This window comes from Chaetodon trifascialis, chromosome 22 (assembly GCF_039877785.1).
Source record: "Chaetodon trifascialis isolate fChaTrf1 chromosome 22, fChaTrf1.hap1, whole genome shotgun sequence".
Lineage (NCBI taxonomy): Eukaryota > Metazoa > Chordata > Actinopteri > Chaetodontiformes > Chaetodontidae > Chaetodon > Chaetodon trifascialis.
Genome location: NC_092077.1, coordinates 7,918,834 through 7,942,063, shown reverse-complemented (window position 1 = coordinate 7,942,063; position 23,230 = coordinate 7,918,834). Strand labels below are relative to the sequence as shown.

Sequence of the window (23,230 nt, the reverse complement as noted above, 5' to 3'; positions counted from 1 at the left end):
CGCTACTTATTTCCGTCTAACGCTTTTGTAGCGGCTTTTTTCATTGGTCGCGCCCCCGCCAGAAGACGATTGGTTGCGTGATGGACGTAAGAATTTAGTCCCACTGTATGGTATCCATGCTATATCGGTGTCGGCGAAAATATATTACTCAGTAACTCTGTAACCAGGAAATTAAATTGTTCGAGGCAACATTAACCACTGACAGCTTTTACAGAAGTGGTTAAAATACATTTCTAAGCGTATATGGGCATTTCTGAGTTGCGCGTGTAAAGGATGGGTGTTGCACGCGCATTTCTACATAGTTTAAGCAACAGCTTCAGTTAGTTGACCACAGTTAGCTACCGAGCCAACGCATCAGGCTACCGGTGTACTCTGAGCTTTCACACATTAGCTATAGCTTTCTTGTTTTAACACAGCACTGGAGTTTCCATTCGGTCACCGGTCTTTACAGCCGTTAAAAATGAATTGGGTCGGGGGTTCAAGGTGAGAGAGGGTGGGGGGGTACTATTTTAGTTCATACCTGACGTGCTAATATTAACATTAGCATTTAAACGTTAGCTGAGCTAGTTGACGTCACCGTTACAACGACTCTCGTTGCAGGAACCGATTCTTGATGAAGAATGATGCAAAAAGACAGAAGGTGAGACATGGACATATCATTTCCATGACTTTACAAGACAAGTAGTTGCTATAGGCTTCCTCGCATACGTCTAGCTAATTGTTTTGACGTCGCTATTGTTTCCCAGGAGTTCTTTGAGAAGAGGAAAATGCAGCAGAGATTGAAAAACCTGGGAATTCCTTCGCCAGCATCCCCTCGAGGCACGAGTTCAGGTAGTTTGGACCTGATGACTTTGTTCATCGTCAACCAGATTGCTGCTAAGAAAGAGAGTAAAGGTGAGAAATAAGTTAACGGATCACACGGACACAATTGCTCTACGGCATATATACTCTGTGTGATCACAGACCTGTCTATCCATCAGCACCTATGTGAATCCATCCCTCCATATGGCATATGATGTAAGTCAAAAACATTCGTGTCTTTCAGGTCCTCCTAAAGTTGCTGTTCTTGGCAGCGGTAAAGGAGGATCCAAGCACAAGAGAAATGAGCCCCTGGTACTCCCAATGAGCCCCTGCTCTCCATCACAGCTGAGCCTTGCTGAGAGCCAATCAGAGTTCAGGTAGAGCTGTTTGTCAAGGCACCCGCAGTCACAAACAGAATATTGATCACACTAGCTGTTGAGATGAGTGATAGACACACTGACTCCTTACCATGGTTTTTGAGTCCACTGTCTGGATGAGTTTGAGGTACAATCGGTGCTTTTCAGCTATATAAAGTCAGTGTATATTCAGTAATACCTTTTTCACAGAGCACCATCTTTCAGCATGCATTGTGTTTATTTTGTGTAAATGTCTAGTGTTCAAGGAACAAGCAAGAAAAAGCATGTTATTCCACAAGGGTTCAAGTGTCAGCAGGTTAGTCACTTTCGAGCTGTTTGTATTACACTTTAAAAAAAAACAACAACAGATTTTATCTTTGGGAAAATTGCTGAACATGAATGAATGTTCGCACCCGCGGACTAAAATGTCACTTTTCTGTCCCCTAGCTGTCACCAGTGCTGGAGTCAGCTTTCTCAGACAACAGTGCGTCTGACTACCTGCCATCTCCCTTCTCCTTCACCTCATCAGCTTCCTCAGGCCAAGGTGGTGTAGTAATTTATAGAACAAACTCTCATCAGTGAACTTACACAATGGTTACTGTGCATTTTCTTCCTCTGCATGAGTATATTTTGTACGCAATTAGTCGATTTAGGTCAAATCAAAGTGGTTTCTTCAGGAATGTTCCCCCTGCAGCTGAATCTCCAGCAGAGAAGCCAGATGCAGGCGCAGCTCTCTCCTCACTCCTTCCCTCCACCCTGGGACACCTCAGGGCTGGAGCAGACCAAGGTAGTGAAAAGACATATATCATTTTATAATGTTAAGGAATATCTCACGTTAATAAAAGTGCTGTATACCACGATCATAGCTGTGGTGCTTACACAGGCGTGGGAGCTTTTGGCTTTTGCCTGACAGCTTCCTCCTGTGTGTACAATGTGTAAATCTACACAGACTAAGAGAGCTAACGACGAGCATTAAAACAACTCTAATATCCAGTCTGATTTAATTTTGCTAGTTTCAGCCTTTCTCCCAGCCCAGAGGTATGACAGACTCTATCCCATGGTCCTGTGGATTAAACCCACCCCTCTACCAACTGGAGATACCCACTGCAGCTCCAGTCCCGTTTGGAAGTCCAGAGCCAGAGTGAGGACAACAGGAGAATTTGATGGCTTTTTTTTTCTATTCTCAAATTGTCATGTCTATCCACTCAAAGTCAATGCATGTTATCACAGTAACACAGAGCCCAGGGACCACACAAGACATGAGGTCATCTCTCTCAACCAACCAGAGGACAGGGAGCCCACGTTGGACTTCACTCTCAACCAGTCAGAGACAGAGCAGCAGGTTGAGGAAGATGTCTTTCGGGGCTTCAGTACTGAAGAGCTCCAAAGAGAAGGTGAATACTGCTGGAAGCTTTTGCACAACCACAGTGACTTTTTTTCATCAGGCTAACATTAAATTTGATTTCCAGCTTCTTATTTTGGGAGAGGACAATCAAAGATATATCTCAAAGACGAAACACCAGCCAAACCTTCAACACCACAGTATGTGTTATACATAATATGCACTTCACTGTCGTTGAGAAGCTTTGGTTTTACGTTGGGTTTTCTTTGTTTACTGTTAGAACTGTCCCTGACTCACAGCGCGTGGGTGTGGAGGTAAGTTAACACATATGTGAGTGTGTTAAATTAGCCTTTTATTACCACCAAGTGGTCGAGTTTGTAATTGCTTGGAATTAACATTCAAATCTGAGCTGATTAAGAAAATGTACCCTGGTTCTCCAGTCACTGTGAGCTGTTGCACAGTGTGTTATATCTCCTGATAGATGATAAATGGTGTATATGATGGTTTGGTGCACTTTTGATGTGAGCAGTTGCAGTTTTACATGTTAATTCTGTTTCATTCACAGTGTTCCAGCTTCACTGACATGAACTTTTGTAAGTGTCTTTAAGCATCTATGCGTTGTGTATATGCTGGAGAAATGACAATAAATTGAATAAATGTTTTTTTTCAATCCCACAGCATGTTTTGAACTCAGCAGCAGCTCCATGAATGGCTGCAACTGTTCGTTAGGTTACCTCAGTTCAGACTCGGATGATGTAAGTAAAGTTACAGCCACAAGGTTTGTCCATCTCGCTGCTGGGCTGTGACTGCAGAATCACATGACCGTGCCAGAGAGATGTTAAAGCCACAGCAGAGTTTAGTCTTCATTTTGTAACACACACACTGCATGCATTTTAATTAAACTCAGAGTGTATATCACACATGGGCATTATTGATCATTACAGAACACACACTAGTACAATAATAGCAGACAAACAATCCTGCAGTCAGCACTAGTTATCAGTGAAAATTAACTTTTCATTGCCCTAAATTTTGAGTACATCTCTTGGTTCATTTCACTGCACACCAGCAAACACTGTTCTCTTTAGCAATATCTAATACAAAACACTGTTGTGTCTCACTTCAACTATTTTAGGAGAAAGAAGGCTGCCAGGCTGCTTCTCCATGTATAGACCAAGCCTGTTGTGCAGCTAGCCTCAACCCAAATGTGGGCTACCAGGGGAATCCAAAACAAAGGCACGCTCAGCACAGGCTTCTCACCCCGTACCTAAAACCTGAAATTAACTTCAGAGATGATCAGAAAGCTGGGAGTAACAGCCAACGGATGGGAAGCCACACAGCTCAGGTCGATTCTCCTCAGGCTCTGGCTCAAACTCAGAGCTCATGCAGATGCAGGAAAGCATCCAAAGAGAGTCGCAATGCGGAAACTCAAACTTCCGGAAGCCCCACGGCTGAGACGTGTGATGCCTCGACTCAGTGCAGCTTTGTTGTAGACAGTGCATTGAAAGCTGCTGGGTTTAGCTTGTGCCTGCCACCTGTTGATGTGTCAGTACAGCATGCAGCCACAGGGGGGCAGACTGATACTGCTGCAGAGGCAAACACACAGACACCTTCACCAGGCAGCAGGCGTACACCCTGGAGCCAGAAGAAACCCAGGGCTGCCTCCTTATCAGGCAGCAGGGCTATAAACAAATTCACTGCTAATAACAGTGATGACAGAGTGATCCTGCAGAGACCCATAAACCCCTTTCTAGATGCTCTGACTGATGGCAGAGGTATAACATGAAACACTGAGTGTACCAAATCACGTCAACTGAAGATTCATATTTGCATCTTTAAAACCTGCAGATTCTGCTGACATTGACAGAAATGAACACGGGGCCATTTGTTGACTAACCATGCTTTCTGCCCTTGTTCCCGGTGAGAGAGGGTAGAGATGAAAGAGGGCAACAAGAAAACGGCCGCCTGATGAAAAACCTCTCCAGTGAAGTCAAGGAGGAGGTCACATCTTCCACCAGAGTTAACCGATGCACAGAAGAGGCTGAAGCACTTCTGGAGATAGCCGACATTTTGCTCTTGCTCAAGCAGAGAGAGGCGGAGTGATGGTAAGGGATGAAGGCGTGTGGACAAAAGCAGCATTATTACACTGTTTGAAGCATATAAACTACATAAAATGTGCAGTGTTGGTTCAAAGTGTTACGAGACACAGTGAAATAAAGCCCCACAGCGTTACTATGATTCATAAGTTTATTTCTTTCATCATATACATATTCAAGTGTTAAGATTTCATGAAGATACTCATTTTTTATAGAATATAAACTCTAGCAAAACATTTACAGCTTGAACATTAATCAAATATACTATATGCAGCACTGTTGTTTTTTTTTTTTCTTAATTTGTATTTTCTGAATTCCTCGTAAACTGTAGAAACACATAGTTGGTTCACACTGAAAAAAGAATGCAACCGTTTCACCATAAGTACACATTAAATGTCCCCGCTGTGGGAGACAGTGTCAACACGAGTGGACGTCAACGGCCGGACACCACGTGATCTCTGACAAGGTGCAGCCTGAAACAATCACGGTAAATATTTGGTCAACACAAGTTTCATTACGCGGTCTGTTGTGGAGCTTCGTCCGTGTGTGTCTTACCTGCAGTAATACTCTCAGTACAAAACTAGCTTGTGTGGTTTTACGATGGCTCATCCTGAACCAAATGGTCCTTTAAAGCTACTTTTAGGAAATCCAAATTTCTGTTTTAAAGGTTTGTTTACAGGCCCGTTGTAGGGTTTGGAAGAGTAAAACGGTACTTAAGCTGATTAACCATTTCCATGGGCATACCTATGTAGATTCCAAAAATATCACAATACTTGATGCAAATACTTTATTCAACCTTGATGGGTCACGGCATTTGATGAACAGCTTCTGATTTGAAAAGTTTATTAAAAAAAGACATAATAATATCTAATTAATTCATCATGGGTTCAGATCCATGTGCCAAAGAGCTTAGACTGTCCTTCACTTGACGTGGTCTGCTGTGAAAAACCTGTTCATTGGACACAAAGTTACTTCATCGTCTACTCTCAAACAAGTTTTGCTACACAGAAACCTATGTGTATTTAACTAACAAGGTGTAACCTCACACAGTTTTACAGCTTTACAAAACAACATTGGCAAATTACGCTAAAGCCTACTCCTCGACTTTTGACACGAGAACCACATAAATGATATGCTCCGCTATTTGTACATAAGGCTATGGAGGAAGACAGAAATCAAAATGCATGAGAGTAAAAAATAATAATATTCCATCACAGGTGAAATACAAATATGTACATGTCAAATAAAAAAGCTATGTCGACCTAATCATCATAACATAATATAATACATGGACTGAAAAATGGCCGTTAGGCACCTTCACAATACACAGGCACTAATATTATGTTCAAGAGAGAATGAAATACAAGTGAAGTCTCAATCATAACAGATTGTACTGACAGAAACCCTTTAGAGATTTGTTGCAAAGCTGATTGAGAAATAACATCATTTAAATAAACAGGTTAATAAAAAGAAACCATAGCAACAGAAGTAATATTCAGTGCTACTAGATTGGTGAGTGTTTTTCATTAGGCACCAACTGACGATACAAATCTTCTAATCTTGAACAATATACTGTACATCTCTGGTGTTTGCTTCTCATAAAAAAAATGTCAGAACAACCACAACCTAAGACTGTCATCGGATGAGGAACTGACATTGAGTGTGTTACGCTACAAGCTTAAACGACATTGAACTGAGACGTGTTTCATAGAGAAAGGCATAATGGTACTATAGATCAACAATAAGTTACAACTGCTGTCATGTCAACAAAGGAACCTGAGACCACATTTACTGTACCTTTTGAAATGGGAGTTCTCAACGGAAACATCTCCAGACGTAACGCTGGGTGACTGTAATGTTTTACTTTGTACATCACGAATAAAGTTTAGTCAGCGAATGTACAAAATATCAGGGACGTCTTACTGATTCTGAGCTGCAGCCCCTTCTGCAAAGCACATCATCATCAGTGGACTTCATGAGAGAGGAAGCGTCCCGTATATTTTGTCCATGTGCTGTGTTTTCAACAGTCATTTTCCTGTCCAAGTGTCCTTTAAGTGTGGACGAGGCAATGTTTCATAATCGAGATATTTGTGGGTTTAACTCCAGATTTAGTTTACCCTCATTTAATTAAACATACTCCCTCTGCTAGCTGCTGAAGCTGTTGATTGATTTTGGACTCCTGAATTGACTGAATTGAAAGTGAACTCTTTTTCGCACCTTTTAATGATTCTGACCTCATAGTGAGGGTAACCGGAGGCTCCCCAGCTCACACGCAGAGAAAGAAAATTATTACCGACCCGACCACTCTGCATGTTTCAGGAAATGCAGAACGGAAAGTTACAGATGCTCAAACCCTCCCTAGTCCACGTCAGAGGCGTCGTTGTCCGATAGATGGTAGTTTGAACCTTTGACCCGGATGTATTCGACTTGCCGCCCCTCGTCCGAATCGGAGGCGCCGCAGGAACAAAGCTGGTTTTCGAACAGCGCTTCGATCTCCTCCAGACGTCGGGCTTTGGTCTCCGGCAGGCAGCCGTAGATGAAGAAGAAGCCCAGCAAAGCCAGGCTGGAGTAGAGGAAGAACACTCCTGGAAAGACGGAACAAAAGAGGACGCGGTCATTGAGGGCAGCAAACCCGAGCTGTGCCGCTTTTTATAAATAAGTTGGCTTGTTCTCAATTAACGACAAAGAGAAACACTGACGGCAGATCTGGAGGGCAGAACCTCTACACTCATGTCTGCGTGCTAACAAATTAAAATGTTTCACCGAATTGAAATATTGCCTTCAGGCTTCTGGTCACCCCACGATAACTTCAAAGCAGCAGTCACATGACCTTGTCAAAAATGACATTACAGCAGGGTTAACAGAAGAAGGCGACACTGACGCACCTGGAAACAAGCAGTCACACAAAACACGGTGACAGAGGTTTAATGAGATTCCCTGGCCGCTCTGATCTCTATTTTCTCCTTGTCAAAGCAGAATGGCATTTCGGAGCTCCAGCCGAGTGTGCATTATGCTAAATACCGTTTATATGACAACATCATTATGTTTCCCATTCTTGGTCAATGATTCTTATAAACCGGATGAATGGATGAACGACCCAAATCGATCATTAACCCGCTGCATCTCGGGATGCCTCCATAATCACCCTTTGATTGATCGATCGCCAGTTCCCACAAAAGGTCAGTTCCTTCCTGTCTGAGAAGAAACCTGCTGTTGAGCCACATTGACTGAGGATGTATGGAAGAGGACTGGCTATACCTCAGGGTGTCTGTCAGCTGTCACCTCCGTGTTGGAGGAAAGGATGTTACACAACAACTGCTGAAGGCGTTGCATAAGGATTGCTAATAACAGCTTTACAGATAGCTGGTTTACACAATATTCTGCAGCCGACACACTAACCATAGTAGGTGAAGTACTGAGCCAGGTGGAGAAAGGTGAGAGACACCAGGATGTTGAAGGTCCAGTTGACTCCGGCAGCACAGGCGTTACCTGTGCTCCGTGCCCACAGAGGGTAAATCTCTGAGTTGATGGTCCATGGCATGGGACCCATCCCTGAGGGAGAAGGTGAAGGATTACGTCGTGAGGACATGGAGGCATGTTTAAACAGACTGGACAGGTGCGTACGCTACCGTCACACATTGAGTTCATGTTGATTTAGATCAAAATATCATAAAAGAAAAGTCTACAGCCATGCTTAGAGCACCATGAGGCTAAATGCCAACGCCAGCATCAATTTCATCAGCATTCAGAGGCTGTTTTGGAGCTTTCAACTGCATCACACACACTTGTCTTCTGCAGATGGTGCTAATAAAAATGAAAGCATCTACAATTCCATGACAACTGGGCAAACTCCATCAGCTAAGGAAGATGTGAGATAACTGAAAGCTCCAGAGCAGCTTCTTAATGGAGTCTCGCCTTGTGGTGAGACTGATGTCTCCACGGTCAAGAAAGAACCTCCCACCTCGACTTGCATATTGCAGCTTTTAAGGAAATTACACGAACACAACATCTGATGTTAAGCAATGAACATGCGATGAAAAACGACCCGGGTTTGATCTCTCACCTGGAGCGAAAGCAGCCAGGTAGAGCACCAGACCCAGTAAAACCAGCCAGGAGAAGGAGGTGGGGCAGTAGTTGTAGGCCCAGTAGGTCTGATCTCTGGTCAGGCTGGAGTTGGAGCATCTGGAAGGGAGACACACATTCTTTGGCTTTTGTTAATCACTCTTGACACTGACCACGACTCCAAATATATAATCTAAGTCCTATGTCCTATGTATGCATCCTAAACACACGCTCACGCAGCATCCTGTGACTCACCTGCCCCATGCTGCTTGCTCAGTGGATGCTTTATTAACTGGCACGCAGGAGGAGGCCAGCAGCGCCGAGCCATTCTCACGGTAACAGAAACCGCATCCAGGATCCAGCATGCACGGCTCACACAGCCTGCGAGTGAGCGACAGACGCGACACAGATTATAGCTGGAATTTCACAGAACGCAGTCGCTCTTGAAGTCACATTCCTTTAGTCTGCATTGTTTTTTTACTGTAGAATACTGAGACATTATTTCTAAGTGCTGTTTTGAGTTGCACGCTTATTCTACGTCACAAGATGGGACGATGACAGAAAACAGCAGTCCACTCCCTCTGATTAAGAGCACGCTAACGATATGAGTTCAGTGCGATCGCGTCATTTTCCGGGCAAGACGCCACCAGTCAAACCCACTGGAGACGCCTCAAGGATCCATCCTCAAGTAGGACGTCCCATCCACAGTGAGCGTGAGAGGCCTGCGGCAGCTCTATGATGCTGTCGTGGTCGGCGAGGAGATGTGTGGGCTCATACGGAGTAAAGTGAAGTCAATAAAGTGTGGTGAAAGCACTCATCTCTTCCAGTTTCGCCTGCATTTGTATGTGTGTGTGCGCGTAGTGGCGTGCGTTACAGTGTGTGGGTACTGCGCAGCGAGTCCATTAGGCGCCGCTTGTTGTTATGATGAAAGAGCGTCTTTACACGTGAGTTTCACCCTGTGTCTGTGTAAGCGAGAGTAAGCCGGGGCACGGAGGCATCTGATGTCTGGCTTCAATGAGAACACATTCTCAAGCTTGTGCCTTGAATAAAATGACATTTTCTAAGACACAGATGTGTTTTAATTACACAGACTGGTCTTCCTGATGGGTAAAGTGTACAGATCTGACCCGCAACCAGACGCCGTACAGACAAGATTAAAGGAAGAGCCTGAATAAATGAGTCGAGAAGCATAATGAATGCAGGTGCTTCCGCACAGGTGCACTGTGTGGTACAATTAAGCAATTAACATCCAACCCGACTCTGTGGGATGCCTGAAAATGCTGAGCTGGGCCCAGTTGATTGTGATTTTCCATCAAGATGGCAAGACGATGGCGGGAGCGTCAGTCACGAAGACTGCTCAACTGGTTCATGTTTCAGCAGGGACAGTGACGAATGCAAACAAACTGTGTTTACCAACAGTCACTACGTTTACATGCAGTCAATATTCGGGTTATGGTCAATATTCCGGTTTCTGAAACATTCGGAACAGGGGTAATCAGCTGGGATATCCCGATCAAAACAGCGACGCACGGACAACGTGTCGATGCACGGAGAACATGACGCAATGCGCGTCATTTCAGCTTCTTCTTCCTGTATCCAAAAACAACAACAACTGCGAGAACGTGAAGAAATAGGAAATGGAGCCAGAGCTGTGCCATCCATATCCATGCTACCTGCATTCAAAAGACCAAGATTCCTTGCGAATAGAACATGCGCAGAACACAAATTAATGTTCCGTTCGATGGGGATATTCTGACAGGCATATACATAATCAAAAATTCGGGTTAAAAAAGGAGTAAACCAGGGGTCATATTCGGGTTTTTAAAAACCCGAATATGACAGGGTTACTGGTGTTTACATGGCCGTGCGCAACTGGGTTATTGCTGATATTCCAGTTATGAAAGGGTTACTTGACTGCATGTAAACATAGTGCGTGTTATGAAGTGTGGTAGTAATATCATTTGTACAATCATGTGTTCACAAAGTGGTAAATGAGAGAGTTGAATGCGCATGGGACAGTTCAGTGGTGAGGGGGCCTTTTGTTGGCATGGTTTGAGTCCACTCGTCCCTTCAGAGGGAGGGGTTGCTTCAAATGATTACAAAGAGTGGTCACCTTTACCCTGTGATAAAAGACTTCTGTCCTAATGGGACAGGATGACAGCATGACAGTGCCCCCTTTTACAGGGCATGAGAGGTTGGGGAATGGTTTGCTGAGTAGGAAAATGATGAGGGAATGAGGGATTATCTTTTGGAAGAAAGGTGTTCCATCCCTCCAGCAGACTTTTGCAGCTGTCCTGGCAGCACGTGGCCGCCCAACACCTGACGAAGACACTTTACGCTGGCTTCTCCTGTAATTTGCCACCTGACGCGCTGGCACTAATTCTGACCTTGAGCCTGAGTGCTGAAAAACATAGAGATCTGCTGGCAGAGAGATTAATGTACGTGAGAAAACCTGCAATAACTTCCACACAAATATCCTTTTCGAAGGGTTTTATCCTCTGAAGCGCTCCACCACTCAGTGCACACTCCTGCACTCTGGATTGATATTCTGACATTTTAAAAAATTGAGTGCTTTTACAAAGAAGAGAAGTGCTCTAGGGTGAATAGCGGTCTTGCCATGACTCTTTGTTTTCATCTATACCTGTGCAGAATGTGACCACATGCGAAAAATCACACTTAATATCAACCCCAGTGAAGATCCAGTGGAGTACTCTTTAAATCCCCCCTCACACGTCCTCAAGTAGGCTGAAAAAGTATCTAATTATTAAACATCTCAAATCTGTGCAGCTCAATCCGCAGAGGACACCTGGATGTTGAATTGTTCAATATCTAAATATTGTAAAGCTATTTTTTTCTTTCTGTCTTCGGGATGGTAATCAGCAGTGGGAGTTCCAGGGCTCAAACCAATCAATTGTAGGCCCCGAGCAGTTTTTAAACAGCTTATTTGGATCATAATGTCAAGATCTGCGGGATAACTGGGCTGTAACTACCCCGTATTTTTTTGCTTATGGTTGGTAATAAAGGGAGATGATTAACAGTCATGGTTAAATAACAGAGGAGCATGTTTTCCATTGTAGCTTGGAGCCACACTGAACTCCTGATGTATGCACTTACTGGTATCTGGCGCAGGTGGAGTTGGCCATAGATGGGTCTAATGGGTGGAAGGTGACAGGAGGACTGTGCTGTGCGGACATCAGAAACCCGATGGCCAACACACTCAAACTCAAACATGTACCTGTCGACAAAAAATCAGACGCATACCATGAAAGAAATGACTGGAATCTGTCGACATCATCACCTGATGTGGTCATTTTGAGCAACTAACCTGCAAGGCTGCCGAGGGTAAGCTTCCTGCGGCCCACTCTCTCCACCAGCCACACCCCCAGCAGGGTAAACAGGAAGTTGGTGAGGGTGGCGAGCCCAGCCAGCCAGATCGCCAGCCTGTCGTCCCGCACGCCTGACATCTGCAGGATGGTGGCGCTGTAGTACCTGGGGGACGCAAAGACAGAGGGGAATTAGTAAGGAACTGTAGTATTTTTTTCCAGTCTGAGAGTGGAAAAAGTCCCATTTTATAGCAGATAAAGGCCTCAAGAAGAGCAAATTAATTGATAATTCTGCTTCACTACAACTTATTTTTGTAGTTTTGATCGTTGTTTGCGTCAATTATGATGAAACTGTGCTCGCCAAAGTTATTCCTACGTGACAACAATGTCCAGTGGAACGACAAATACAAGTGCTCAGACAGGTTAGCCTGTCCTTATGACATAAACATGTTTCCACTACACAGGTCTTATTCTGAAAAACATCCCACATGAGACACTCAAGTCAACAAACCAACCACAAGCTCTGCTCTTGAGAGCCGACTACTCACGCACCAATCACAGCCTCTCTACTTGAATCCCAGCCACTCCTCTGGAGGCAGGTCAGGATCAGCTATTAATAGTCTCTTGCCGGCTCTTCCCCTCTCTCTCTCTCTCTCTCTCTCTCTCTCTCTCTCTCTCTCTCTCTCTCTCTTTCTCTCTGTCTGTTCTCAAACGGCATAATTACACTTGCGACTCTGGCACCATGTTGCTCCATGCGGGCAGATTACCTCCAATCATCATCAACAAGCCTCTAAACAGGCTGCGGTCAACAATACAGACACCTGCATGGGGTCCATTTCCCACTTCAGCTGTGATTTGATATAACTATGATAGAGGGAAAAAAACACGGCCAAGTACACATGTGACAGCCTCACAAACACACACACACACACACACACACACACACACACACACACACCTGCAAGGACTCTATTTGAGGTGCCATTATGGAAATGATGTGTTTGAACGAGGGGAAAAAAAAACACATCCTCACCCACAGATGTTCTGTACACATGCACATTAACACATGCGGCATGCGGGATCCCTTAGAGGATGCAACACAAATACAAAGAAGGTAATACTCAATAAAGAAAAAGCCAAAATAAAAAGTCTCCAGCGTTGCCTGGCTCTCTGCGTCTCTACAGGCAACTCAGAATTAGCATTCTGCTTTTCATCTCTTCAAAAGAATTGTTATCTCTCTCTCTCTTTTGCTCTCTCCCTCTCTCTCTCTCTTCCCCAAAACAAAGACATTCAATTGAGGGATTTGCATAATAACTCTTTACTTTTCTGCCACGGTATCCAGTCAGACAGAACGAGAACAGGAAAAGAAATGAGATGGCGTGAAATTCCGGTTTCAGAAGCTTGACCTGCGCTCGCGCGAGCCTCGGCGGGCGATGAAAGTCGCAGGCGGCCTTGTGAGCCGTCTGCAAACTTAAGATACATGTACCGGCGAATGCATGTGCTGAGCGGACACACATGTGCACGCAAATACATGCACACACACAAAAAGAAACACACACACAAAGGCTGATTTTGGAGCAGCAGCGGGAGTAAAAACAGTATTTCTGTTCTCAGCAGTGCAGCCTGCTGTGTTCCATCTCCAGCCCTGCATTTCACTGATTGCAGCACGCACACACACACGCACACACAAACGCACACACTATATTCTGACTAAAAGAAAAAATACTGTGAATAACAGCCTGCAGAAACAAAGCGGTCGTTTTTTTGACCGGTGGAACCAGAAGTGTCAGAAATGGAAACCCAGACTTAAAATGCCCCCAGCAGACGCCCAAGGGCTGATCCTGAGCCTGTCTAATTTCAGATATCTGTCATTTCTCATACTCTGCACCCTTATGAGTCCACCTGTAAAAAGTGTTATTAGCCACAGGTGAGTGAACTGCAGGAGAAAAGACGGCGACACCTTGAAAACATTACAACGCGCAGTTTCATTTCAGCTTGATCTGCAAAGAGCGTCGACACTTTTTGCTCATCTTTTTTCCTCGTCATCTCAAAAAAACAGTTGGAGGCAAACTCAGATTTCGGTACGAGAGATCAATGCGTGGAGAAGTGCTGCGGCTCAGCAGTCTCATGGAAATACTTCCACAGACATGAATGCATCATTAAAATGGGTGCACACAGAACACTGTGGTCCAGAGAGTTGTTCAGTATTTCTTTCTTTACTCCTGCTAAAAAAAAATGTGCACTCTGATGAGTCGATTATTTCTTTGTGAGGGGAATCAGTCTGAATGGCTGTGATGTGTGGTTTGTGCTGCAAATGCAAAGGTTAGGTTTTAGTTGTGGAGACACAAAGTGGTAGAAAGTGAAGAAAGAAGTTTGGTGTTTTTTTCTGCACAATAATGATAATATTCATGATCTTTAAGTTTTTTTTTCCAGTTCTACAAGCCAGAACAGGACAGGTTTAAGCCGTCACCCCTGATAGAAAGTGACACCCCTCAGTCTGAAACACCCACTACATGTCAACTATCAGCACGCATCACAAAGTGACATGAAACGGTCCTTGGCAGTCAAGCAGGATTTGAATGAAACAGACCTCCGAGGTAGTTTAAGATGTCTGATAAAAAGCCCCAAAATATATCTTTTCATTTCGATCTGTCTGACAATAAACCTAAAAAAACCCCTTCATCCATAAGACCTCTGAGTGGGAGACAGAGGTAAGATCTTTCATTAACAGTGACAATGCTGCTCAGACTGGGAACTGGCTTTAATAAGAGGGCGTCTGAGGGAGCCAGAGGTCAGTCAGGTCTGGGTTCGGTCCAATTACCCGGACCTCAGTGAGCTGTTACCGTCCGGCAGTGATTTTATAAACTGCGCCTGAGAGGATGAAAATTGAAAAATGATGCCATTATGCAGCCATTTTCTACCTTTCAACTCTGAGGATTACCCGAAAGGTTAACGCGTGTTTCACAAAGCGGCCTGGCGCTGCATCCATCAAAATCCAGGTTGACTAACTGGCTGCTTGATAGCTCTGAAAGCTTAATTTTTCCTCTTCAATAACTTTATTGAACGGAACGGCCTGCAATGGTGAACAAAATGCCAGTAAACATAACAATCGAGAAGAGAAAATAGAATGACCAGCCAGGTAAGAGTTAGCTTGACGAAGACTAACGAGCCCTGCAAGCAGTCAATGCATCACCGAGCACATACTTTCCCCTACAGTTAATGTTATACTGTATATGAGAACTAGCCCTGATTAAGAGCAGCTATTATTGGGAGCAATTTGTAGTGAGAAGAACAAGCCAAAGGTGTTAGTTTGCCATCACTACACACAGACAATAATATGTTCAAAGGTCGGCGCTCTGGTAATAACCCAGCCTGCATTCAAATCACTTCAGTTTGATCAGTAAGAGCAGATAAAAAGCATACATTAAAGAGGATGAGCCTGAGTCTCTTTTACACACACACACAGTGAGCAACAGAGATGTCATCTTTGTCCCACAGACACACACAGACACGCCTACGTGCACAAACACACCCACTGCGTTTTACATAAGAGACCCCGCGGAGCGTCGGTGTGAAACAAACACAAGAAGGTGTGATGTGCCCCTGACCCCGGTCTAAAAATGGAAACGTGGATCCGCGCTCCTGTCACGCTTCCGTTCCAAACCCCTCGTTCAGCGCATTAAAGGAGAGTGACAACGCCGACATCAGCCTGAGCCGGCTGTAGGGAAGAGTGACGGCTGGTTTCACGTGTTTTATGTACCCATTCTACCTCTTCTATCGCATGCCACTAACTTGTCAGGTAGTCATTTACACCGATCACCAGCCAAAAGTGGAACAAATCAAATCCCTTCAACCAGACTCTAGCATCATACTGGCATGTTTTTATAGAGCTGGTCGGTCTGTCAATCTCTCTGTCTACTTCACAGTTCCTGTAAAACACTGAATACAGGCCTGATTGCTGTTAATCATTGGCTGATTCCAACAGATAATAGAAATGTTTGGCTCGACACTCTCCACCTCTTGTGTGCAGTCACTCCCTGCTGTTCTTAGTTCATTCCACATGGGTGGCGGTGAAAGGACGGCACTGACTCACAGCTGACATTTACTGACACGGTGTTGCATTTTCTTGGAGGCTGTTGACTCTTGGGAGTACGCAGCATGAGGTCTTAAAGGACCGCGCTGCTGGCTTTGTCTGCTTTTTAGACAACTGCCCACAGATTAGGCACACTTTACGTTCCTGCAAACCACTTCCTTCTATAAGTTTCAATGTTGCTGATAGACTCTGTTTTCAATGACTTGCATCATGAGCCATTGCAGCGTCTCTTCTAACCTGACGTTTGTTCAGGCGCACTGTGATAAAAGTTTCATGATATCGAAAATAATGCAGGTAGAGAGCGAAACACATACTCATAGAACTGGAGTTACAGCATTCTGGAAACATCCATTATTTCACAGTCATTTTCTTTTGCCATTTTTTTTAGAAATCCAGTCTAAATTTAGACACAAACTGGATATATGCCAAGTTAAATGAATGTAAACCTGTAATGCAGTGCATGTGTTGATAGATTGGACTCATTTTTCCAGCCACTGTGTTCAAATAATATCACTACAACACACCGCAAACATATGGTGCCTCGCTACCTGAAGAAATGAGTGTCAGCGCGCTAATATAATCCCTCCCTTTTGCCTCTTTTGTTCTCTCTCTTCCTGCAAATGTCATCACTGTCAGGAGCGTTTACAGTTCCTCAAAGGTGCAAATTCGCTAGTTCACTATGGCTGAACTCTGCACCTCTGCGAGCAGAATCCACTGACTGTGCTCTAATTGAGGGATTTTGGTTTGATGTTATAAATGTTGATGTGAGCGAGGTCTGAAAGTTGAAATTCTGAAGGCATTTTGTTTCGGTATGAAGACTTGTTGCTGTGTAATTGAGCCTGGAAGGTACACGATGCGTCTTGTATTAGACAGTGACACTACGTTATTTGTAATCCATGGGCTAAAACATGCAAAATCGCTGGTGTGGTAATGCACTAAAAGCTCTGTTGTAATCCAGAGCAAACAAAGCGAGCTGCCTGACTGACAGAGAAGGTCATGGTGCTGCTGGAGCAGATAATTATGAGTGATGACAAACCTGTGTGTGAGGGTGCGAAGGAGAACAACTGGGAAGGTTTCCCTCGTCCCTAAGACAGAAACGCTCCAACAGAGTGCTACTTATTGACAGAGCGCTGATCTAATTATGTGACTTAATAGTATGGATTTAGAGGGAGTCGGAGACAGAGGGAAGGATTCACTGTAAGGCAACAGGGAGAGAGAGGAAGAGCGAGCGAGCAAACAAGTGTCAAGTGTGTGTGTGAGTGGGCAAGTAGTGGGTGCAAATGAACGTGTGTGTGATGGAGTAAGAGAGAGAGAGCAGGAAGCGAGAAAAGGATCGAAAGGCGAGAAGAAGAATGAATGGTTGGAGAAAATAGAGAAGGAGGGACGTGGGTGAGAAAACAGGAACGAGTGGACGGACAGGATGGAAAAGATGTGGCTGGAGAGACGTAAGGAGAGAGAGGAGCACACGCAGAGATGGAGAGAGATGGAGACTCTCATGGGAACTGGCCTATTTTTCAGATGAATGCATACGAACACAGAGCCGCGTCACATTTATGCCGTGGAACAAAAAGGCTTAGCCCAAATAAGTACGCCGCAGATTGGATGTTCTGATTCTGAACGACACATGTACACACACACACACACACACACACACACACACACACACACAGAGCACGCAGTGTAGCATCTGCAGACGTCTATCATCGTCACAGAATGGAAACACAGTTTGCTTTGCCTGGCCGACCCCAGAGAAGTGTCAAAACGAACACGTGTACATCACCAACAAACACAAGGCAACGAGTTTTGTTTAGTTTGTCTGATTAAACCTCTTACTAACAAGCAAGGTCGACACGGCCAGGCTTTCTTTGCATAAGCTGGCTCAACAAAACCTTAAATCCCAATCAGAGGCAACAAGAACCACAGCAGTTTTAACAACTTTCTTTGTGAACTCATGTTTTCTTCATCAGGCTCAGTGCGCATTCCCATAAAAGGGGGCGTTCGGTGCATCATTTGACTCTTCTTCTGCAGAGAATGGACCGGTCGCATGCCGCCTCCTTCAGTTGAGAGGAGCAGGTCGTTATAATGGAGGGCTATGACGAATATAGGCTCATCGAAAGGACTAGATGCTGCAATCCCTAGTGTTTGCACCACTTTTAATTCGGGAGTTCTTGGCGGATAGCTGCCATAAGGCTTTACCAGCGGGAGACAGTTGTGTACCTCAGCTTCACGGGGTGTTTCGGCCATTTATCACAATACGCCCTCTGCTGAGGTAGGCCCACCACAGGCTGATCAAGTCTGGGTGTGTGTCCCACGGTTAGTTGTTTGCCTCAGCAGCCCAGGTGGTGTCACTCCCCTCCAGCCACAGCCAATGGCTTGTCCTCTCGGCGGTGTTGGCCAGCTCTTTGACTGTCCCCTGACTCCCTCCCTAAGGAGCTTCGCTGTTGTGCTGCCTACAAAGCCCCTACACCCCACCTCCACTGGGCGCAAGGAACATTTCAGCAAAAAGCAACATGTGGCTGCAAATAAGCCAAGAGGGGAATGCTGGCGGACAACAGCCGATTGAGCTTTAGGCTAAACATACTTGCTAACACACCATAGTGAACCGCTCTTCTCAGGACTGTGCAGGCATGTTTGACTGACCTCTCCTTCTCCGAGCTTCGTGGCACCTGTCCGGGTGCATCAAGTTCAATTTAGGTGAACTTTGACACACAAATCCATGCTGTTGTCCAAAAGCAGTAAAAGACGCGTTCGTATCTTAGCTGTGTTGCGTCATCCATTTTGATTTAACCCTCCAGTATAAACTGCTACACAAAGGAGGAATGGTTTGGCGACAGTTGAGACTATTGGAAGCTATTATTCAGTGAGTTGAGCTCATTGGGAGTTAGCGATGCTGGCAATTATGTGAGGATGCTAAACTGCGTGTACTTATACAAATGATAGAGGTGTGAGGTGACCTGCTCTGAGAGGTGCAAACAAAACTAACAAAAAGCAGAGGGAGTCAAACACACACCCACAGCCCTGAGAAGAGGCCTACTCAGGCAACAGAAGTGAACACTTACGTGTGGGTGAATATGAACTCAAAATGAGTATTTCAGTCTGGCCATTTTGCTCTCATCTCTCTGTGTTTTGCATGGCTTTCTGTAACATCTGCATTTATTTAAACGTGTATTCTAAACATTGCAAATGCCACTCCAGCTAAATAACAAGCACGCTTTTCAAATAGCATCTTCCCGTGCACGAAGCAAATGAGACGTTTGCGCCGAAGCGAGGGGCGTGCAGGCGTAATGTGTCTGTGTGTATATCTGATCAGAGGGAAAATTAGAATATTTCTCATTAAAGAGGATCTTGATGCGACTCCACTGGAGACGGTGGAGGAGTTTGGCGTGACTCAGCTGAGCAACGCTTGAAAACATACTGTACAAGCACACACAGGAACGCATTAAAAAAGACAACACTGATTTGGGCATTTCTCTCACCATGCAGCGCACACACACGCACACACACTCTGTTGCAATAGAGTGGGCTCTGCCAGCTCCATGCCGGTTTGCCAGCAGAGTGACCATGTAAAAACTGGCGTTTCGTGACATTTCCAACACGACATTTGTCTGTGGGACCATCTGTGAGGGCCAACTGGCCTGTGTCAGCGACAAAACACCTCACTGCACTGACAACAGCACAAAGGCAGCGTATCATATCAGAGATGGATACATGTAACACCACAATGTTTGGTTTCTCAAGGCAATATTCTTTTTTTTTTTTAGATGACTGTTGTATTCTCCATCCATCCATCCATCCATCCATCCATTTTCTATGCTGCTTATCCCTTTCGGGGTCACGGGGGGGCCGGAGCCTATCTCGGCTGACAATGGGCGAGAGGCGGGGTACACCCTGGACCGGTCGCCAGCCGATCGTACATACACACAAACATTCACAATCACACTCACACCGAGGGGCAATTTAGAGTCACCAATCAACCTAATAAGCATGTTTTTGGTCTGTGGGAGGAAGCCGGAGTGCCCGGAGAGAACCCACGCATGCATGGAAGAACATGCGAACTTCACACAGAAAGGCCCGACATGGGAATTGAACCTGCGACCTTCTTGCTGTGAGGCACGCGCACTACCTGCTGCTCCACCGTGCAGCCCACTGTTGTATTCTACTTCGGGTTATTTCCTGATCAACAACTGCCCCACCTTGACGTCACTCCTGCACAGCTGAGCGAGGGGCTGCGTCAACAAATCCACAGATATCTCTGTCACACCTGGACTCAATTCCTTCCCCCTCTCCGCTCGTGCAATTTCACACCACGAACAGCAGCCTGACCTCACAGGACCAAAACGGACAAGATGTTGACTGCAGAAAATACAAAAAAGCTTATGATAAAAAGCCTTTTTTTTTTTTTTTTTGCTCAGTCGTGGGACTGTTTTCCTTTGCTGCGTGTACCCGATACTGCTTCATGAGGAGCCTGGGCTCCCGAGCACAAGCCTTTTCAAACAGCGTGCTTGAACATGTATCAAAGGAACAGTAAAAACGGAGCGAAAGGCTTTTTCTTCCACAGCTCCTGCGCTCAATATTTCTTGTCCCTTTTCCTGTCTCCCTTTATAAATCTATCTCATCCTGCCTCTCCCTGTCATCTCCCTTAATCCCCCTCCACACCTTCCTCCACTTCATCACCGTCAATGTCATCTCCCCCTCCGCCCTCCTCTCCTCTCATTCCCTATCTATCTCTTTTCCTTCCCTCTCCTGCTTGACTCATCTCTCTCCATCTTCTTTCCCCCACCGCTTTGTCAACAGGGCCCGCTGACCCACCCTGACGAGACACACACAGCAGTCCCCACCAGCTCACAGTGACCTTTACATGCTAGATTATGTGGCTAATTGAATCAAAACGATCCAGTGGCTGATGTATCCAATTTGACCCACTGCTGTACCACATTTTTCTGCATTCATGACGGAACAACAGAGAGGGGAAGGTGGATAGAGACGAAGTTGAAAAAAGCACCCATCCATGTATCTATCTCTCCAATCAGCGCACCCCTCCATCCCTTCATCCTTTGGCAGACGGTCAGGCGGGGAGGCATTCAGGGACACAAACTCATACAGGCAGAAGCACGAGCAGACCAGACACACCACCTGACACTTCTTTGGTTCCTGAGAGATGTATTATTGACAAACACATCTCTCATCACACAGGCGTCTCTGACAGGGCCAGTGTCAGAGTGTGTGTGTGTGTGTGTGTGAGAGCTGAGAGGTTATTCACGTAACAACCAGAGTCCAGAGAGACTGTGCCTGACACGAGTTCAAATCAACCTGCCGTAAAGAATGGTGTTGTGTGTGTGTGTGACCGTGTGCTTGTACTCGCATGCCTGTCATGCAAGTCGTTATTCTGCAGTTTCCAGTCTGCTACATACTGCGTCTGTGGTCACAAAAAGATCCTTTGATGTGCTGCAGACATCAAGCCCATTGGTCAGTGTGACTGTTTCTGCAGGTATTTCATCATGGGTCATATAATTAAACCGTGGCAGGTGGTCAGCTCGCCACCCGCTTGTGGTGTGGCTCTGTTATGTTGATGAGCCCAAAGCTTTTCATCTTGCACCATCATCAGGACAGAATTAGCATGCTAACATGCTTAACTATGATGGAAATGACCCTTGTTAATCAGCATGTTTAGCATTGTCATTGTGAACATTTTAGCTTGTTGACAATAGCATTTAGCTGAAACCACCACTATTCCCAATACAGAGAGCCGCTAGCATTACTGTAAATTAGCTTTGGCAGTGACCTTGTTAGCCTGCAAAATTCAGCTGAAAGCATGGCCGATGGTCACTTGATCGTCTAAACTGCTCTTCAATGGTAGCAAAAATCATCATCAGGTCATGCAAACTGCAAAGACTCCTTTTTGTTGGGTAGTCTCATGGATATTCTACTGCTCTGTGCACTTTTCTTGAGATAAACATTGCAGTCTAATGATAGCGCCACACTGTTTGTTTTGATTGGCTGCAGGGGTTGCTTGAATAACAATATTGAGTCGAGGCCACGAAAAGCAATAAAATCCTGATATGCTTAGATGCATTTGGGTTTGTATCGTTTGGCTGCATGTACTTAGTTCTCTGAATAATGTGCTGTAAGTCGATCAAAAATGATGATGCTCAAACGACCTGAATGACGTCTGCAAAGACTTATTTACCCAAGTCTTCCAATCACGTGTGATGGATAAAATTATAACCACCCAGTCAGTCCCACACGAACATTGAATGTTGGTGGATTCTGCCTGTTGTCTGAACTCATCTGCATAAATGCATGTGATTACACAGCGCACTGCCACCACTGAGGAAGCTAATCAGCATGCAGGTGTGCATTACGGACCTGCACCAAGCACGCCGCAGAACAAGGATTGATCACCCAGCGAGCATCTTTGAGCGTGTTTGCTGTTGATCGCTGCCATACAGAACGTGGGATTATGTTGGAAAGGAGTACCTAGATCCACTTGATGATGACGTTTTTGTATCTGGCAGAACACTGTGGTTCTCGTGAGCTGTTGAGTGTGAGAAGAGGAAGCAAGGAGAAGATTTCAAACGGGGGGTTCTGTACGATGAGCGGCCACTGGGTTCACACCACTCCCATCCCATCATGGCTGGCTCCGTGGCACCCCTGCCAACCTCACAGCCTCCCTGTCAGTTTCTCTCGTTCTGACAGTCCGCCAGCCTCTCTGTGCCCCCCCCTCTCTTTCTGTGCACCTGAGGCACCCAATTAAAAACATGTGTGGCCTGCAAACAGGGAAAGATCGATAATAAAAAGTGCACTGAACTGTTGACCCAGGCCAAATTCTTTTGATGATCTTATTGCTAAGAAACACAGAACTGAAATCAATTTGGATGTAATTTTAGTGCACTTTATATCATGCTTCTGCAACAATAGAGAAGAAATAACGGCTCATAATTGAATATAAAAGAGTTTTGGTGCATGCGCTGGGTGAGCAACATTCACTGAACGTGGCATCATCTTGAGCGCTGTATCCATACGTCCACGGCTCTGTGCAGAACGCAGCCGTCTGCGTTCACTGCTGTTTTGATTGAATCATGCTGGACTGAAAATAAAATCGCTGTTGAGCTATGTGGAGGCCATTATCAGAGATATTTGACAGATTGGGATTTAGA

At 45.2% G+C, this 23,230-nt stretch overlaps 2 protein-coding genes across 2 annotated transcripts in view; one reads left to right on the top strand and one right to left on the bottom strand.

Annotated features, from left to right (window-relative positions):
• Positions 1 to 328: 328 nt before the first annotated feature.
• On the top strand, positions 329 to 4,734 carry LOC139350917 (uncharacterized). Its single transcript, XM_070992590.1, has 15 exons — positions 329 to 483; positions 601 to 640; positions 747 to 894; positions 1,046 to 1,178; positions 1,416 to 1,473; positions 1,605 to 1,701; positions 1,835 to 1,944; positions 2,171 to 2,298; positions 2,388 to 2,551; positions 2,627 to 2,699; positions 2,780 to 2,813; positions 3,065 to 3,092; positions 3,178 to 3,254; positions 3,635 to 4,274; positions 4,427 to 4,734. The coding sequence occupies exons 1-15, from the start codon at positions 461 to 463 to the stop codon at positions 4,600 to 4,602; spliced, it is 1,929 nt and encodes a 642-aa protein (XP_070848691.1). The 5' UTR covers positions 329 to 460; the 3' UTR covers positions 4,603 to 4,734.
• LOC139350918 (proton myo-inositol cotransporter-like) overlaps positions 4,733 to 23,230 on the bottom strand; it is a 57,454-nt gene continuing 38,956 nt past the window's right edge. The window contains exons 5-10 of the mRNA XM_070992592.1: positions 11,983 to 12,146; positions 11,772 to 11,892; positions 8,913 to 9,038; positions 8,659 to 8,777; positions 7,995 to 8,147; positions 4,733 to 7,180 (exon numbers count right to left, since the gene is read on the bottom strand). Of these exons, the coding sequence (XP_070848693.1) occupies positions 6,954 to 7,180; positions 7,995 to 8,147; positions 8,659 to 8,777; positions 8,913 to 9,038; positions 11,772 to 11,892; positions 11,983 to 12,146 (910 nt within the window). The 3' untranslated portion in view covers positions 4,733 to 6,953. The remainder of the gene's footprint in view (positions 7,181 to 7,994; positions 8,148 to 8,658; positions 8,778 to 8,912; positions 9,039 to 11,771; positions 11,893 to 11,982; positions 12,147 to 23,230) is intronic.